The 16,023-nt window shown below is 39.3% G+C and overlaps 1 protein-coding gene across 12 annotated transcripts in view; it reads left to right on the forward strand.

Moving 5' to 3' along the window:
* GRIP1 (glutamate receptor interacting protein 1) overlaps positions 1-16,023 on the forward strand; it is a 348,068-nt gene that overhangs the window by 331,769 nt on the left and 276 nt on the right. For 11 of the 12 annotated variants that reach the window (XM_088165626.1, XM_088165632.1, XM_088165628.1 and 8 more), the window contains 5 exons: positions 1,074-1,274; positions 3,619-3,730; positions 6,312-6,545; positions 13,314-13,460; positions 14,502-15,536. In XM_088165626.1, the coding sequence (XP_088021752.1) occupies positions 1,074-1,274; positions 3,619-3,730; positions 6,312-6,545; positions 13,314-13,460; positions 14,502-14,738 (931 nt within the window). In that variant the 3' untranslated portion in view covers positions 14,739-15,536. Of the gene's footprint in view, positions 1-1,073; positions 1,275-3,618; positions 3,731-6,311; positions 6,546-13,313; positions 13,461-14,501; positions 15,537-16,023 lie in introns of those variants that run through there. The other variant, XM_088165624.1, reaches the window with a different exon arrangement.

Below are 16,023 nucleotides of genomic sequence, written 5' to 3' on the forward strand. Positions count from 1 at the left end.
TGCAGAGACTTGGATAATTTCTGCCAATGAACAGAATGTGGGATTCTTCTTCAGATGTGGGAAGACAGGCACCACAGTAAAAGAGATTTCTGTGCTCTTTGCACCCACCGTCAGGATCTGCAGACATGCATGTCCTTCATGAGAAATACACTTTTTTGGTATGCCAGCACAGTGAGCCTGAAATCCCAGTCTGTGAAAAATTAAAATTTAGTACTAAAAAAACCTTCCTGATGCCTGTATAAACATACTGGGTAAGGAAATCCATGAGGTCCAGTCTGTAACCTTTGAAATACAAGTCAAGGCAAAGTTTAGATGCCTCTTTCAGAATCTGAATGACAAACCCTCTGATACAGCCCATGGCTTTGTGGCATTTTGTCTGGAGACAAGCCTAGCGAGATGACAGCTAAGATATGAGCAAGTGTGAATTCTCAGTCCATATCCAGCTCCTTTGGTCCCTACTGCAGAAGCATACTGGCAGTTTTCTTAGGCTAGTAGTGGACAGTGTTTAATAAAGGAAACTAGATAGTTTTCCTCATACTGCCCATTCTTGGCAGCCTAATATTTTAATTTCATAGGGTCATTATCCACAGTTACAGCCCATATTTTGCTTCTCAAATGAGATGCAGCCACGGATTCCAGAACATCTACTGTTTTACAGCTGTGTAAGTAAGGGGCTGAAAAAGTTGACGAGCAGTGAATTGCAGAGCTGGACGGTAAAACACAGAATCCTCTAAATGAAAAGCACATGTTCTGTTACCATTTTAAACCACTGTTCAGCAGAAAGTATGCACATTAAACAGTCTTGTTCTGCTTGTCAGTGTGACCTACACCTGAGAGATACACTACAAATTAAAATAATGATTACTTTAATGCTGTATCTGTAAAATGGATGGTGCCACATCTGATGGTGTTGCCATCCCAAGTGCTGGAGTATTTGAAAAGGCTATGTCTGTTCTTCAAGCCTGTTACAGGAACCCCCAGGAAAGCACATCTTCTCTTGTAGTTCTAGATAAACAACTTCTCTTCTTCTCTAGATCTAGAAAGTAATTTTTTCTCACCTTTATTTTGTGTAGCACAGCTTCCAATAATATGTGGCAACAGAAGGAGACTGAGACATTGGGAGAGAATCACGAAAATCCTTTAAAGCAAACATTTGTAGAAAAATCAGGTGGAGAGAGCATCAGGAGCATGAAGAAAGAGAGAAAGATCTGGAAAGGTGCCTCTGGAGGGCAAAGGAAAGGTGGGGGACAGCTGGAAGAGTGGAATACTTCCAGGTAGGAAACCAAAAAGTGCACAAAAGTGAGATCCAGCTGGGCTGAGGCAGAGGTGGGGGGGGGTGGGGGCAGAGGATGTGAGAAGACAAGGAAAGAAAGAAAAACAGTTGAAATGAGAAAAACAGGGTAAAAGCAGAAAACAGTACATTAACTTGCTGTTGATTGACAAGGAAATTTCAGTGGGCAAGCAAATGAAACCACTCTCACCCGGTGTCTACCTTTCACTGGCAGGTAGGACAAGTCTGTTATAGTTCCTGCTCTAGAGAAAATGTTTAACATGCTAAAACATCAATTCTTACAGGAATGTCTGTCAGGTCTAAGAACCTCCTGATTAAAAGACTAAAAAACCACAAAGATTTTGTCTCTCATATGGGAGTAAGAACCAAATCATAGACTCCCATGTCTTCATTATCTGTCCTACTGCTTTTCCTTCAGACTTTTTATGCATCTGAATTTCTGATGGCTCTTTAAATAGCTGTCAGAAAATCAAATATGTTCATTATAGGTCAAACAATATTTCATATAACTTAAAATCAATCCCTCAGGTTTTAGATTGAAAAGATATCTAGATAAATTATTTTGGTACCTCTTTTGGTTTTTTGGGTGTAGTAGCTCAGCTACAAATTACTCATGTGTCTGTAATGAAGATGCAAAAGTTGAGACTTCACACACCAGGAGACAAGACTCAGAGAAAGAGCAAAAGAGGAGAGGAGAGCTGAAAAAGAAATTGCTTCAACTAAGAAGTCCAGACATAGAGGCATCATGATTTTATATTTCACAGAAGTCAGAGAAGAAATGGACCTCCAGTTCTAGGAAATCCAGGTTTTGCTGTCGTAGACAATTCCCTCAAATTATCCCATTCATTAGCTTCAGTTCTGTTTGATATCATTAATATGCAATATAGCAAGAGATATTGTAATGGATAAATTAGTCTGCATTCAACATTGGCTATTGAAAGAACTACATAGATTTATTGAAAAAGCTCATTTCAGATGTCAAGGATCTTTCTAAAATCTTGTTTTAAATACTTTCTTGTCTTTCCTGGGAGGAATTGCATCTGTGATCTGAGTAGGTATTCTTGCCGTTGCTGTATCTATTGCAATATCTTAGGAGAGACACTGATGCTAGGTGGAGAATCATTGCAATAAGAGATTGAAATGGCTGACCATTGTCTGCTTGACGGACTGTAGCTGTAAAAAAGCATCTCTGAGGCAGAGTATCATGTGTGTGAAGCATTCAAGCTGTTCTCCCTTGTGCTGGGCAATTCTCTTATTTAAAAGCTATTCTATAAACAGAATTACATTCACACTATTCTCAGTAATGCGTTGTTTGTCAAGCAAGGCCTCAGATGCTTCCATAATAGTATTTGCTCTGTTTATGTGCTGTTAAGCACCACTAGCTGCAGTCCATGGACAGCTGCTCCAAAGTAACAGCTTGCTGCCACCAAAAGGGCAAATTGTCACGTTCTTTCCTCATCCTTCTTCCTCTGTGCCTTTCACATAATCAGCCCTCTCCCATGCAGCAGCTCTGATGCTTGTGTGAACCTTTACTGAGCTGCTTCCCCTCGCTAAGATAGAAAACCTCCTGCTTCCCTCCCTGTATACATGCATACACTATAAAGGTGTTGCTTTCAGACCTCACTGGCTGAGCAACTTCCCTAAACATCACTGTCACCAACATCTGTTCAAGAGTGCTTTTAATAAAGCTTTGGTGCATTAATAAAACACCAGAGACCGAAGTTTCCATGGAAGACAGTGCATCCCTGAAAATTACTCTGTGTTTATGTATTAAATGATTGGAGCAGTTTATATTATGGTGATCAGGTGGGCTTAAATTGATAAATGCAGCTTAGGCTGAAGGAATCAGGTAAAAAGCACCACCAAGCCTCTTTTGCAAAATGTTGTTTGCAAAAAAAAAAAGAGGACTCTTTCCATATTGCCTGGGAGAAGCCTGTAAGGTTGAAAGATTTTATTGCAAAAATTTTTTGCACAGAGCAGCTCTGCACACAGCTACTGGTTGATTCATTAATTTTCATAGGGAGGTCCCAGTTTCAATCCAGTAAAAAATGTGTATTGAATTATTCTTGGAATCCATTTACTTTGTTACTGTACAACTTGCTGCTCAGATCCTGCCAGCTGCTAGTGACTGCCAGGTTTTGAGAAGGCTTGTCTGTCATGTGCTCTGCATGTCCATTTGGCCTCTCCTGATCAGCGACTCTTTCCCACTCTCCTGCATAACGTTCTGTCATTCAGGTTGCAGTCTGTGGCAAGGCACGTGTGTAGTATATATTTTTAGAGGGGGGGGAAAAGTCCACATTTTTTTTAACTTCTCATTGTAAATCTAGCTTCACAGGTACCCATGATAACACCGAGGCTGACCAGGAGGAAAATTTCTGGTCTCAGGCTCTGGAGGATTTAGAGACCTGTGGCCAGTCAGGAATTCTGAGGGAACTAGAGGTAGAAAAATCTTAACCTTTCTTTCCAATTATAGAGAAATATAATGGTTTTGGTTTGGTTTACATACATTTTATTTTCTAATTTTTTTGTCTTAAGTTGCACTAATCATACCAATTCATTTAAAAGCTTTAACCCCTGTCCACAGGACATGCATCTGTGTTTGAGAAACATGACTCTCTTGGTACCTACCCTTTACCTTTATATTTTTGGTTGTGCAGCTGCCTTCCCTGCCCCTAACCAGAGCTTTTTTCTTTTGTGCAATGCAACCAAAATTCTATAAACATGTTCACCCCAGCGATTTTGACTTGCAGCTTCTGCTGTGCATAACCATCAATGCTGTCTGTAGAGGCAGCAAATGTCACAGAACTTCTAAGTGGGCATAATCTTCCTGCAACAATACATTCCATTCTCTGACAGATGCTTCATGCAGCTTTTCTTAGTATGTTGTAGGTTGTCTTTTAAATTGAAACTTAATTTGATTAAGATGGACATAAAAGAAAATCAGCTTTTCAAAATGTTGACCTATAATTGCACCACTATGAAAAAAAAAGCAGCTTTGAGAAATGTTCATTATACAGCAATTTCTTCACTATGTAGCAAATTTTCATACTTCATCCTTAAGTTTATTACAAATCTAACCATCCTTCATGTTAGATTGTGCTGAGAGCATCAGGGGAAGAAAACAGAGCAGAGTAACTTGGGAGTCTTTAATTTTATAATCACCTTTTCTCTAAGTTATCTAATCAGAACAATTACCATTATACTGCCAATTAAAGCTACAGAATGAAAGGTCCTAAAATATTTTCTTTTATGTTCTTTTAAATTCCTGGAGCTGGAAAACTGGCAGAATAGCATTTTCATTTTTATGTTACATAAAATCCTTTAGCAGCCAGGAGGAATGTGAATGGCATAACTGGGTGAAAGCTTTTCAGATCAGATTAATTTACTTCCTCAGATTTATGGCTTTTGTATTGCATGTATGGGTAGCAAAATGTATTTCTCATAAATTTTTTATTGAAAACCAGACAAATGTAGGAGAAAATGTTATACTGGTTTAATTCCATAGTTAGATATGGTTCAGTACTGCAGGCTTCTCTTGCAGTTTTCACTATTCAGAGCATAATAAAAGGATATGGAAATAGATCATTCCAAAAGGGAAATAGGTCATCCGTGCTGACCAGAATTCAGTTACTTCAACACACTGAATTTTCCTCAGCCTTTCACAAAAGTGAAATTCAGAACTGTAGATGTACCATTTTTAGCACTGCCACATTGCACAACCCCCAGCTCTGAAAAGAAAGCCAGACTCATGCAGTATAACAGGATGCTGACAGTGGCCATGCCTCAACTTTATGAAGTGCCATGGCATAGTCAAGGACTCCTTATCACTTTTCATTTCAAGGTCTTCAGCCAAAGAGCTGAAAGAAGGCTGTTTGCCAAGTCCTCTGGCTACTTTTGCTGCATCAGGCAGTAATATCAGTTACTACTGAGCAAAAAAAGAGTATTATGGCTACAATCCATTATCTCATAGTGAAAGTAGGGCTGGAGCTGTGAGAAGGAAGGAAGGTGACAGACATGCTCACCAGAGTTATAGGCAAACATTTATTTGTTTGTTTTGCCCTTACTTTTTACTTCTCCCATTCAAGCAGACTGTCTGCATCCAGTGCCAGTCAGAATTCAGGTTATGGTCTTTAAAGTTCCCTTTTCAGTTGTCCATCAAAAGAGATAATAAATAGGAAATTCAGCACACTCTGTCCCCACAGTGGCAGTGCCAAAGTGCATATGCCTCTCATTCCCCAGAGTAGAATATCTTTACCAAGGGAGAAGGCTCCTTGCTGTGCACAGATGCTTTTCAAGTTCAGTCTGTTCCATTCAGTGGGCAATCATCTTTCATGATTTCATCCTCCATGAATTCTTGCATCTGAAACAAAAGGCTGTCTTTTACTGAGATTAAAACCAGCGGTGAGACCAGGGCCAATATTAGTGCTGAGCTAAGGCAGTCACTCTTGCAGTGTGTATGTCATGCGAAGTTTCTTTCCAGGCAGTGACCTCACCTGTGCTGAGTTTTCCCTGAGCTTAGGGTAGTATCCAGGCACTCTGCCCATGTTGGCTCTAGAGCTGCCTACATATTCTGCTGACTCACATTTTTTTACCTTGCACACACAGTCTGAATTGTAAATACCTTCCTGTAGTTCCAATTCCAACAAATGCAATTATACCACAACATAGATGTTGTTTTATTTATGTGTAAAATTTTTTTAAAATAAGCAATTACACTACATATTCTTCAGTGTGCCAGGGGACTGGCTTACAAGCATAGCCATTCTGTTGCTCAGTATTTTAGTTTGAAATGCCATCTGAAAACTTTTGCCCATGGGGTTCATATATTGTTACTGTGTTTTGTTGTGGTCCTTTATTTTATAATGATTTACAAGCAGATTGAACATCTATCCTCTTGCCTTTTGCAGTGCCCTGAGTGATTGTGTTCTAACAAACAATAGAGGTGTTTTTCCTACTGCTATGAATTAATCACTTAATTGACATTCTCTGTTACAAATTAACCTGTTCATTAATGCTCTAGGCCACAATCATGTCAGGAAGTACAAGGAGTTTGAATCCTGAAAACCCACAACCTCGTAACCAGCTGGGAAGACAAGCCAGCTTCCAGGAAAGAAGTTCAGTAAGGCCACATTACAGTCAAGCTACTCGTAGCAACACATTGCCATCAGATGTGGGGAGAAAGTCCGTGGTTCTGAGAAAATTTAAGCAAGAAATAAAAGAAATCATGTCACCAACTCCTGTGGAGTTACACAAGGTCTGTAATTTTTCTCCTGACTGCTTTGAAATAATCTATTCAGCACAAGAACTCTATATGGCAACACAGTAAGCACTTTTTATAATGACTCCACAGATGTAATTTGGGGGCCATGCATATTAGTTCTTACAAACACATTAATGATAGATCCTTGTGGGGGGAAAACAAATGAATAAGATGCATCCTTGTCTACTATTTCATTTTACAATAAATCCTCAAAAGGCTGCTCTTTTGAAAGGAGCATCCACTGATAATTTGAATTGACAGGACCAATAACTCTTCTCTGCAAAATGTGTTCATTAAGAAAGCAAAGTTTAATTTCTAGAAAATACATTTCTTCAGGAAATTACTCAGGAGGGTTTGGGGCTCCCATAGGTCCTTTATTAAAATTCATTTTAAATTAAATACAAGAGATTCAATGTACATAATATAGAATGTTATTTCAAATTAGGTATTGCTTCTTTTCTCTTTATAATTCCTTTACTCTAAAAAGAATAAATAATCTTCAGACTATGCAAGTTTTCACTGCTTAAGATGGTTGAAATCACTTGGTGATATGGAGGTGGCACTGTACTCCTATCATGTACTGTATAAAATGTCTTTGGGTATAAACAGCAAATGCCCGGCCACTTTTGGTCTCAAGTCCAGTGAGGCCATAAAAGCAACCAGTTTCCAAAACTTTGCAATGCTGTTCTCCCTGATAGGAATGAGCATCCCATTTCCTGCACCCATCTTCCTCTTAAAGGTCTGAGATCTTTCCAGAAAGGAGGCAGAACACAGGGAATATGTGTCACTTGGTCACTCGCAAGAGATTTGGGCTGGATTCTAATCCCTGTGAATTTGCCTGAGTTTAGTCTGTAGTTCAGTTGAGTTCAGCAATGTAAGGACTTGCTGAGTATGAGCTAAATGAATGTTTATATAAGGTAGTAGAGAATTGATCTCATATATGGTAAATTAATTCGTTGCCAGTGTATATGATCAATAAGGATGTGTTGTGATAGTTTTAAGCTATTCCTATTTCCAATTTGATGTGATCAGTGGAATTAGGTACTGTGCTCCGTTTTTCTGAGTGGTGAATAAATGTGAAATACAAAAACCAAAGTATGCCAGTAAGCATTTCACAGTGTGCTCGCATTCAGCAAAGGCACAGTTCTAGATCACAAAGCCAGCCTCTCATGTTAAAATAAATCGTTACCTGGAAAGGAGTTACCAGATTTCTGTTAATGAATCGGTGGTATTCTGTGATAGTAACTAGCTGTTAGAGTCCTGGGCAGTACAAATAACCTGTCCAGGAGTTTTCTCTTGCTTCAGCTGACTATTTTTAAGACTACTTTGACCTTCATTTGAGTAATTTCCAGATTTTGTTCAGACAATATACCCAGTTTTCCCCTATCTGCTAAAGTGATGCTGAGTTTGCTTTTACTGTCTGTTGTGTCACCCAGAAAAGAGTTATTTCCGCTCTAAAAATCTAAACGTTGAACCTGTACCCAGGATTTTCCAAATCCTTACAGCCATTCAAGAAAAATAGAAACTAATTACTGGATCTTATGGTCTGATTCCCTAAAGTAAAGTTACACCCCTATGACACATGCAGGTTAGTCCAGGCAGCATGGACTGTTTTTTATCTGAGCAAGTTCTTACATGTTAGTTTTCCTGCTGGTTCTTCTGTAGCAGTGTGCCTGCTACTTTCTCTCATGTATTCATGTCCATTTTTGTATTAGACCTTTAGTTTAACACTAATAACCTGTTCCTTTGGACAGCTTGTTCAATCAGAGTTTTCCAAAAGAGCTGCAATGCCAGGGGAATGATGTCACTGTCAGGGAAATGCCTTGGTTGAAGTATTTTTAATGTATCCTCTTTCTGGCAATGTGTTGGGCCCTCCACAGGCAAATATCTTAATTAGCTGGGTCACTGAAAAATAGGGAGATTTGGAAAACTGTGATGGTATGGGCAGTTGAGAGATACAAGCTAAGACTTACTTGTCTACCACCTCCCTTGGCACATTCTCAAGCATGTAATTGACCACGTGCTGCTGAGCTTTCCCAGTTCTATGGGCAGGGCAGGGCAGTTGCCTTTGTTCTGTGTCAGTGTGATGAGTCTGCATCCTGCTGAGGCATGGCCTGTGTGCCCACAGGTCAGAGTTCACTTTGCATCAAGGTAACCTAAATTCTTCACTGTTCTTTCTTTCTGCTTTGCATTCACCAGTTGTGCACTTGAACTGTCTTTGTCCTGAGGAAACCAGGACTGAGATAAGTGCCCTACAAATCTCTTCAAACATTTATTATAGATGATTTAATGACATTTAATTAGCTGGATAGTGTATTGCAATATCAGTACCCAAATTTAATTAATGCCTTTAATGATTTTATCTACTTACGTAATAATATAGATTAATATTTTTCTAAAAATCATAGCAGACAATTTTTTAGATGTTTCATAGAGCACACATTCTTCTGAGAGCAAAAATATGCACTAGGATCCGATAATTTTTCATATTATTATTGCAAGTAGTCATTAACCTAAAATTACAGTCAGTTAAAATATCTCAATAGCTGATCTGTGCAAGATGTCTAAAATTAAATTAAGCATTTTCCCATAGATTTGAGAGGGAGAACAGGCATAGGCACAGACTCAAAATGTATAAGCTTGTGTTTTAAATTTGTAACTAATTAATTGCTTTTGAAATATGAATTAAATTTCCAAAACCAGTCTGTTTTTCTCTTAGGCTTCTGATGTAAATTTAAAAGTCTAACAAAGCACCCAAATTGAGATTTTGCTATTGAGATCTTCCAAGGAGTTGTGATCAGCAGTACAGATAAACCAGCATGATTTAGGTATTGTGTGAATTGTCTGCAGTTTTATTCTCTTCAGAGAGGGCTGCTGCAAGTCAAGATGAGAAGCCTGTGATAGGACTTTGTCCATACCGGTTATTAAATAGAAATTGAGTATTTCAGATAGCAGGGTTTTTATCAGAGATTATCTTTGGAGAATGTACGTTGCCCTAGGAAGAATTAGCCCCAAAATTATAACCTCTAATACAAAAGTTTTCTGCAGATGACTTCCATCTGAAAAATGTGACAACTGTCAAACATGCAACAAAGTTAAATTGCTACCTCATCTTGAAGCAAGCATCAGTTTCTTTAAGTTCCAAGCTCCTGTTAAACACAGGAACAGTCTAGGGAAGATAGCTGTAAGGGAAGCAGTTTGTAAAAATCTAGGATCTGTAGATCTGAAGAACCACAAACATCAGAAAATATTTTGAAATGAGTAAGTTGTGATTGATAAAAGACTTCAGATGATCATTCCCAAGGTCTGTGTCCCTCCTTGTCCCCTGCCTTACCACTTGCAGTAACTTCCCACTGACCCTCTACAGGAAAACTCCACTTTCATGCCCTTTATCATTTGAAATGCTCTATTTTTTGTCTCACAAGGTGCGCACGAAGTAGCATGTGCATTATTACAAGATACTAGCTAAGGTGAGCTAATATGTAATGGCTCTTCCTATAGATGTCTGGAGCTGAATTTGAATGTGTTTTGGTTGCTGATAGATCACTCACTAAAACCAGGAAAAAAATGCAACACTATCATAGAACATATGAATGGGACCACCATCTGTGGTGAGTTATTCTCCACTCCAGTTTGGCTTTGAGAAGGTCTTGACTGTTATAGTGTCCAGTTTGGGATCTGAAAGTTAAAGAAAGATGGTTACCATATGGACAAGGTCCAGGGAAAAACAAGCCTTATTTCACATTACTGCAGAGAAAGACAGAATAAAGTGATCTTGTTCTCTGTGGATAGCAACAGGCTTAAGCCTTAGCAAGGGTGATTTAGTTTAGACTCAAGGGAAACATCTGGAGGACTGGAAAGAATTACTTTAATAGACTGTGGAGTCTTGATCGCTGGAGATTTGAAAAAGCGAGGCAGATAAATGTATCTCTGAAATGGCAGTTGATCCTGTCTTAGGACAAGAATACAGTCTAGATGACTTCAGAGAGTCCCTTGTTTCAAGTGCTTGTGTAGTTCATCTGGGGCTGGATCCAGCTCCATTTGATTCCAGTGGCTGAAAAAGGGGAAAAGGAGTAAGTGGAAAAGGGAAGTTACTTTTAAAAATCATGCCACCTTGTGGCTTTGACCGATGAGTCTTTACCCTTTCCTCTGGACTAGCTCAGATGTTAGGGTGAAGCCTCACGGATCCGCCACATGAACGTGAATAAAAGATAACAAAAGAGGCTCTTTCCCCCTGTGGTGGTTGCAGAGGTTCATTTCTTGTGGTCCTCCAAGAGCGAAAAGAGAGAAAGAGGGAGAAAGAGGTCGAGGTCAGGGGGCACAGGTCTTTTCTAGGGTCTGAAAGGGGGCAGGAAGAAACTGGATCTCGGCCAGCCAGGTATGGCCAGAGAGGAGAGGGACCAGACCACAGGACATTGCAGGGGTCACGGAATCTACCATTTCCGATACATCTAGGGAGTTACACCACCTGTGCTAGAACAGGGCAGAATATTTCAAGTCTTCTTCTCTTAGCCATGGTATCCCATTTTTACATTAACTTTTCCAGGCTTCTTTAAGAAGCAGGTAACTTGAAGCACTTCTGTCTTTTGTGATAATGAGGATAAAAAAGTTACTTTGCTAGAAGAGAATTTGGGTCTTGGTCCAGAGCTAGTTATTTTTAATTTCTGCCAGGATGTGCGCACTAATCTATCAGTAAAATATATCTCCCTGCTTTTTTTTGCTTTTTTTTTCATTCTTGCAGAACGGTGATCTTAAAGCACTTCTGCAGCAGCTTCAAACACACTTTTCATCAAAGCCATGTTAAACATGCTATGATATCACAAACAAAAGCCTCTGTTCATAGCAATTTATTAGAATTTCCCCAGAGTCCTGCTGATACAGCATCTGTTGATACAAATTAAAATCATTCTATGATGAATTATTGTGAATTTGCAGATAGGATTCTCAGTAGCTGAAATGCCCATTGATTCCTAAAGTTCATGCAGGCATGGAGGACATATGACAGGCCCAGCAAGAAGTTATCTTGAGGGAGGATGGGGGGAAAAAAGACAAAGACTTTGAACACCACAGTCCCTGGGAACTATGAAATGACAGCTCATACCCAAAAAAGTCACTGGCAGGAAGAAAGCTTTTAGCTTAGTTAAGGGGACTTTAGGTGTGACTTTCTGCTTTGCAGTGCCATTCACAGAGAGAAAAACAAGGGAAGAGGGTGAGCTGGGTAAAGTAAGCAACAAACACCATGTCGGGGCGTTTGTGCTCCCCACAGCACAAGACACTGATGTTTCCACAGCAGCCCTGCAATGCACCATCCACATCTACAGAGAAAATGGTGCTCCTTCTGCAGCCTTGTATCCAGCTTCTCTCATCTGCTGCCCAGGACAGCTACCAAACTTCCTAGTGAGTGTGATTTCATTCTGGTGAAAGCAGGACTGATACACCTCTAAACCTAAGTCAAGAAAAATGCAGAGAGCAGGAAAAAAAACAAACCCCAAATCCATTACTCCTGTTTTGAGACAACCTGGTCTGTTCTGGCATACCTTTTCACACTGGCAATTAAGACAGGAGCTCAGCAGCTTTCTGAAGGCAGCACCAATCAGTGCTGTGCGCCAGCACTGCTGTGCCTTGGCATCCTTCTGTAAAATACTGACCAAGTCCTCAGCCTGCTTTGAGCAGGACACTGGAATACAGACTTCACAAAGTCCCCTTCAATTCAAATGATTCCGGAATTTAGAAACATCAGGAAGGAATTCAGTGGCTGGTTCACACACAAGGATTCAACACATGGAGCATTATTTGTACCAAGCCATTATGACATTTTGGAACAGTTAATGTTGTCATTTTTATCAACCAAGATATGATTAAACCAGTGCATTTTAAATTCAAGGTGATAACATCCTACAGCACTAAAAACACAAGTTTGACTGTGCAAGTGTATCTGTGCACAGTGGCACACCACTCACACAATTTACTTGCATAGGTCAGCACCCTTGATGTGAGGACCAAGAAAAAACATAAACCTAAGCATACCACTTACCCACAAAGAAGTCTCTTTTTCTGTCAAGTAGCTGAATTCACAAAACTATTTGTGAGGACTTGTCTTCTGAACATCTGAAAAGCCTTCTCCGGACTGTTTTATTATCTTCTATTTTCTGCTTTTGAATGACCACCTCATGATTATGTAACTGCAAGAACACTGCCTGCAAGCTCTTTAAGAAGGAGCTTTATTTGTACTCCTTAGAAGATTGCATTATAACTCTTATACTGAGCACTTCTGAGGTTAAGCTTCCACAGGGTGGACCACCAGGCCAAAACCAGGCAGTCTAGAACTTACACTGACAATGGTCTTTATTCCCTTGATTGCAAGACACAATGCCATTTGTTTGATTGAGGCGAGGTCTTCATACTTGAAGCAAAATGAAGCCTTATCTTTTACTCACATCCTGGCAGCTAGAGAACAGAGAAACAAACTCTAAGAATCAAAAAGTGACACCAGAAAAGGTGGGCTAAATACCACAAATTTCCAGCTGACAAGAAGTGAAAAGGGCTGTTTATTTACAGAAGAATAAGGTACCTTCTGAGAATATTAACATAATGTGAAAATGGGGACAACTTTACTACTGTAAGTACCAAATAGTAGGTAAGTGATCTCTCTAATGGGAAAAAAAAATCATCAAAACCATCCTAGGAAGGAAACCTGCCTCATGCTTGTAGAAATGGGAACAACGTTTTTTTCTTTCTCATCACATCACCTCTCCTCCACAGGTAACTTTGTACAAGGACTCTGATGGAGAAGACTTTGGGTTCAGTGTCTCAGATGGTTTATTGGAAAAAGGAGTGTATGTTAAAAACATTAGACCAGCTGGCCCTGGTGATCTGGGAGGTTTAAAACCGTATGACAGACTTTTACAGGTAATATTTCTGGCATTGTGCAGGTTTATCATGAAGGGACATGACATACAGATTACTTTGTAAAAAGGTTTATAACCACACTGGGGGTATTTGGGTATGCATCTTTGGAGATGTGATTGTAGAAAACTGCAGTTTTGCAGTTTTGTTACTTGGAACAGCCCTGTAATCTACATTGCTTATTATATTTTAAATAATGAGCACCACTGTTTGTTTATATTTCTGCTGGGAAGGGATGTGTGTAGGAGGACCAGAAATGACAAACGACCATAATTGCTCTGCACCACAGGCTTTGCTGTGCAGATTTCTTAGATTTCTTTTCTTTGCAAGAAAAGGCAGCACTTCATGAAGCTCTGGACTTTTATGCAGTGGCACTAAAGCTGGATTTTTCTGTGCAGTCAGGTTTATAGAAACAAATTCTTTCAGAATGCTAGGTATTTTAGAACTCCAAAGGAGACATACAAATGCTCACTAGGAAGCTGGATTTCCAGACAGATTTTTCTTTTTTGCTTTTCTTGATACAGACCTGAGAATGATTTCTGTGTTTAATTCAAGTGTTGACTGACATAGTTGGAATAATGTAATACTCACTCAGCACCACACTTATCGCAGTGTCAAGTTGGACTATGATGAAAAAGCTAGCCTCAACTAGCCTCATAAAATACTTTATATAAATTTATATCTATTAGGTAAAACCAGAGAAGAACGGAAGTTTCAGATGTATTCTACTGCATTAAAATTGATGTAGACCATGAAAGACAGAAAAACTATGTGCTGTTAAATGTCATTATTGGAGTGAGAATTGTGAAAGCTGGCCAACAGCCAGCAACAGTGTAAATATCCCCACTTCAGATACATAATATTTAAAAGTGAGTAGAAGAGTTAACTGATGTCTTCAGATCAGACATCAGAGTTAGTCTTATATTGGGTGATTCTCTACTTCGAATAGTTAAATCAAGCTCCATGGTCTCAAGGATAAATTTGTTTCTCTTGTGATATTTTTTCCCTCAAATAGTAACAAAAATCAATCTTCTCATCAATCAGGTAAACCATGTTCGCACCAGAGACTTTGACTGCTGTTTGGTTGTGCCCCTCATCGCAGAATCTGGCAATAAGCTGGAACTGGTCATCAGCAGAAACCCACTGGCATCTCAGAAAGGAAGCTCAGAACAACACACTTCGGGGAGTGGTGAGTGGAGCGACCTGAATGCTGCCTTCCTTCAGCAGAGCGGACACACCAGTGTTAGTATTGAGACCCGGGATCCTACAAATACGTTATAGCAGAAACCACTGGAGCAGGACATTCAGTGACTAAAAGACATTATGGTGCTAAATTCATTCAAGATTTCTCTGAGATTGAGGCTTAGTTGCTGTACAGCACTGAAAAGCACAGGTCAGTTGGTCTGTCTCAAGGCTTCTATTAATCCATGGTTACTTTGGAAAGAGTTTCATTCTTCATTAAGTCAAGTCATTCAATTCTAAAACAATCTAGGGCCTTCTTTTTCCCCAAATAAGAAACTGGGGAGACGTTTTAAACACGATCTAAGTGTTCTTCTCCCTTTAGCAGCAGCAGCAGCTGCCTGAAGGAAAAACGCGGAGTTAATCTCTGCTAACAAACAGCAGTGTCCAGGTTACATGGTTTTTAAAGTCCTTTTATCAGGAAGGTGCTGCTGTCTAATGGACAATGCAGACTGGTTTACTGCACTGGGTTTTCCTGGGAAATGGCAACAACTCTGATTTTGGAAACCTTCATTTTCTGGTGAGAAGGGTGCACTCGTTAGACAAAGCAGGGTTTAGATGTTATAACAAAATGCTTGCAGGAAGCTGGAGTTTGCATTGAACATTACTCCCCTCTTCAGCAAACTTTGTTGAACCTATGTTATTCCCTATGCAATTAAATATTTAATGGTATGTCTTGCAACCTGTGGGGATTTTTAAGCAGAGACTTTTTTAGTGGGATAAAACCTCTAACAGGGGATTACTGAGTGAAAGTGAAATGAATTCAGACAAATTAGAAAGGTTTTTTTTTTAAAGAAAACGTCTTTTTTAAAATTATGTCAGTGGAGATTGATACAAAAACTCTCTAATGATCCATAAACCTATAAACTTGTACTGTCACACGAGCTTTTTTAAGTCAATCAGTTTCTTGAAGGAAGAAAGGTCCTATTTAATATGCTTTGTTTTCAGCCTTCTTTATGATAAACATTACCCCCTGCAACATATTTTTAGAATTTAAAATTGTAAATATATTTTACAAACACATCACACAAATTGTCTCCTCTCCCCTCTTCCCCCAAGCAATAAAATACTGCCAGTTGCTTTATACACTCACCAGCAGCTGCACTGGTTTATTCTGGTATTCAAGTTATTATTGATAATTATTGTTATTGGTGAATATAAAGATACTGGATTTGTACATTTGTAGAGTTTCCATATCTAAGCAATCACCTTTTACAGAGTTGTTTCTGGTCAATTTAAACTGTTTAATGTATCTCTGTTGCTGTTTCCAATTCATAAACAAGCTCACCTGCCCTGCACACACAAGTATCTCTGATTTCTATTTCAG

The sequence above is a fragment of the Sturnus vulgaris genome, chromosome 5 (genome assembly GCF_052056855.1).
Source record: "Sturnus vulgaris isolate bStuVul1 chromosome 5, bStuVul1.hap1, whole genome shotgun sequence".
Classification (NCBI taxonomy): Eukaryota; Metazoa; Chordata; class Aves; order Passeriformes; family Sturnidae; genus Sturnus; species Sturnus vulgaris.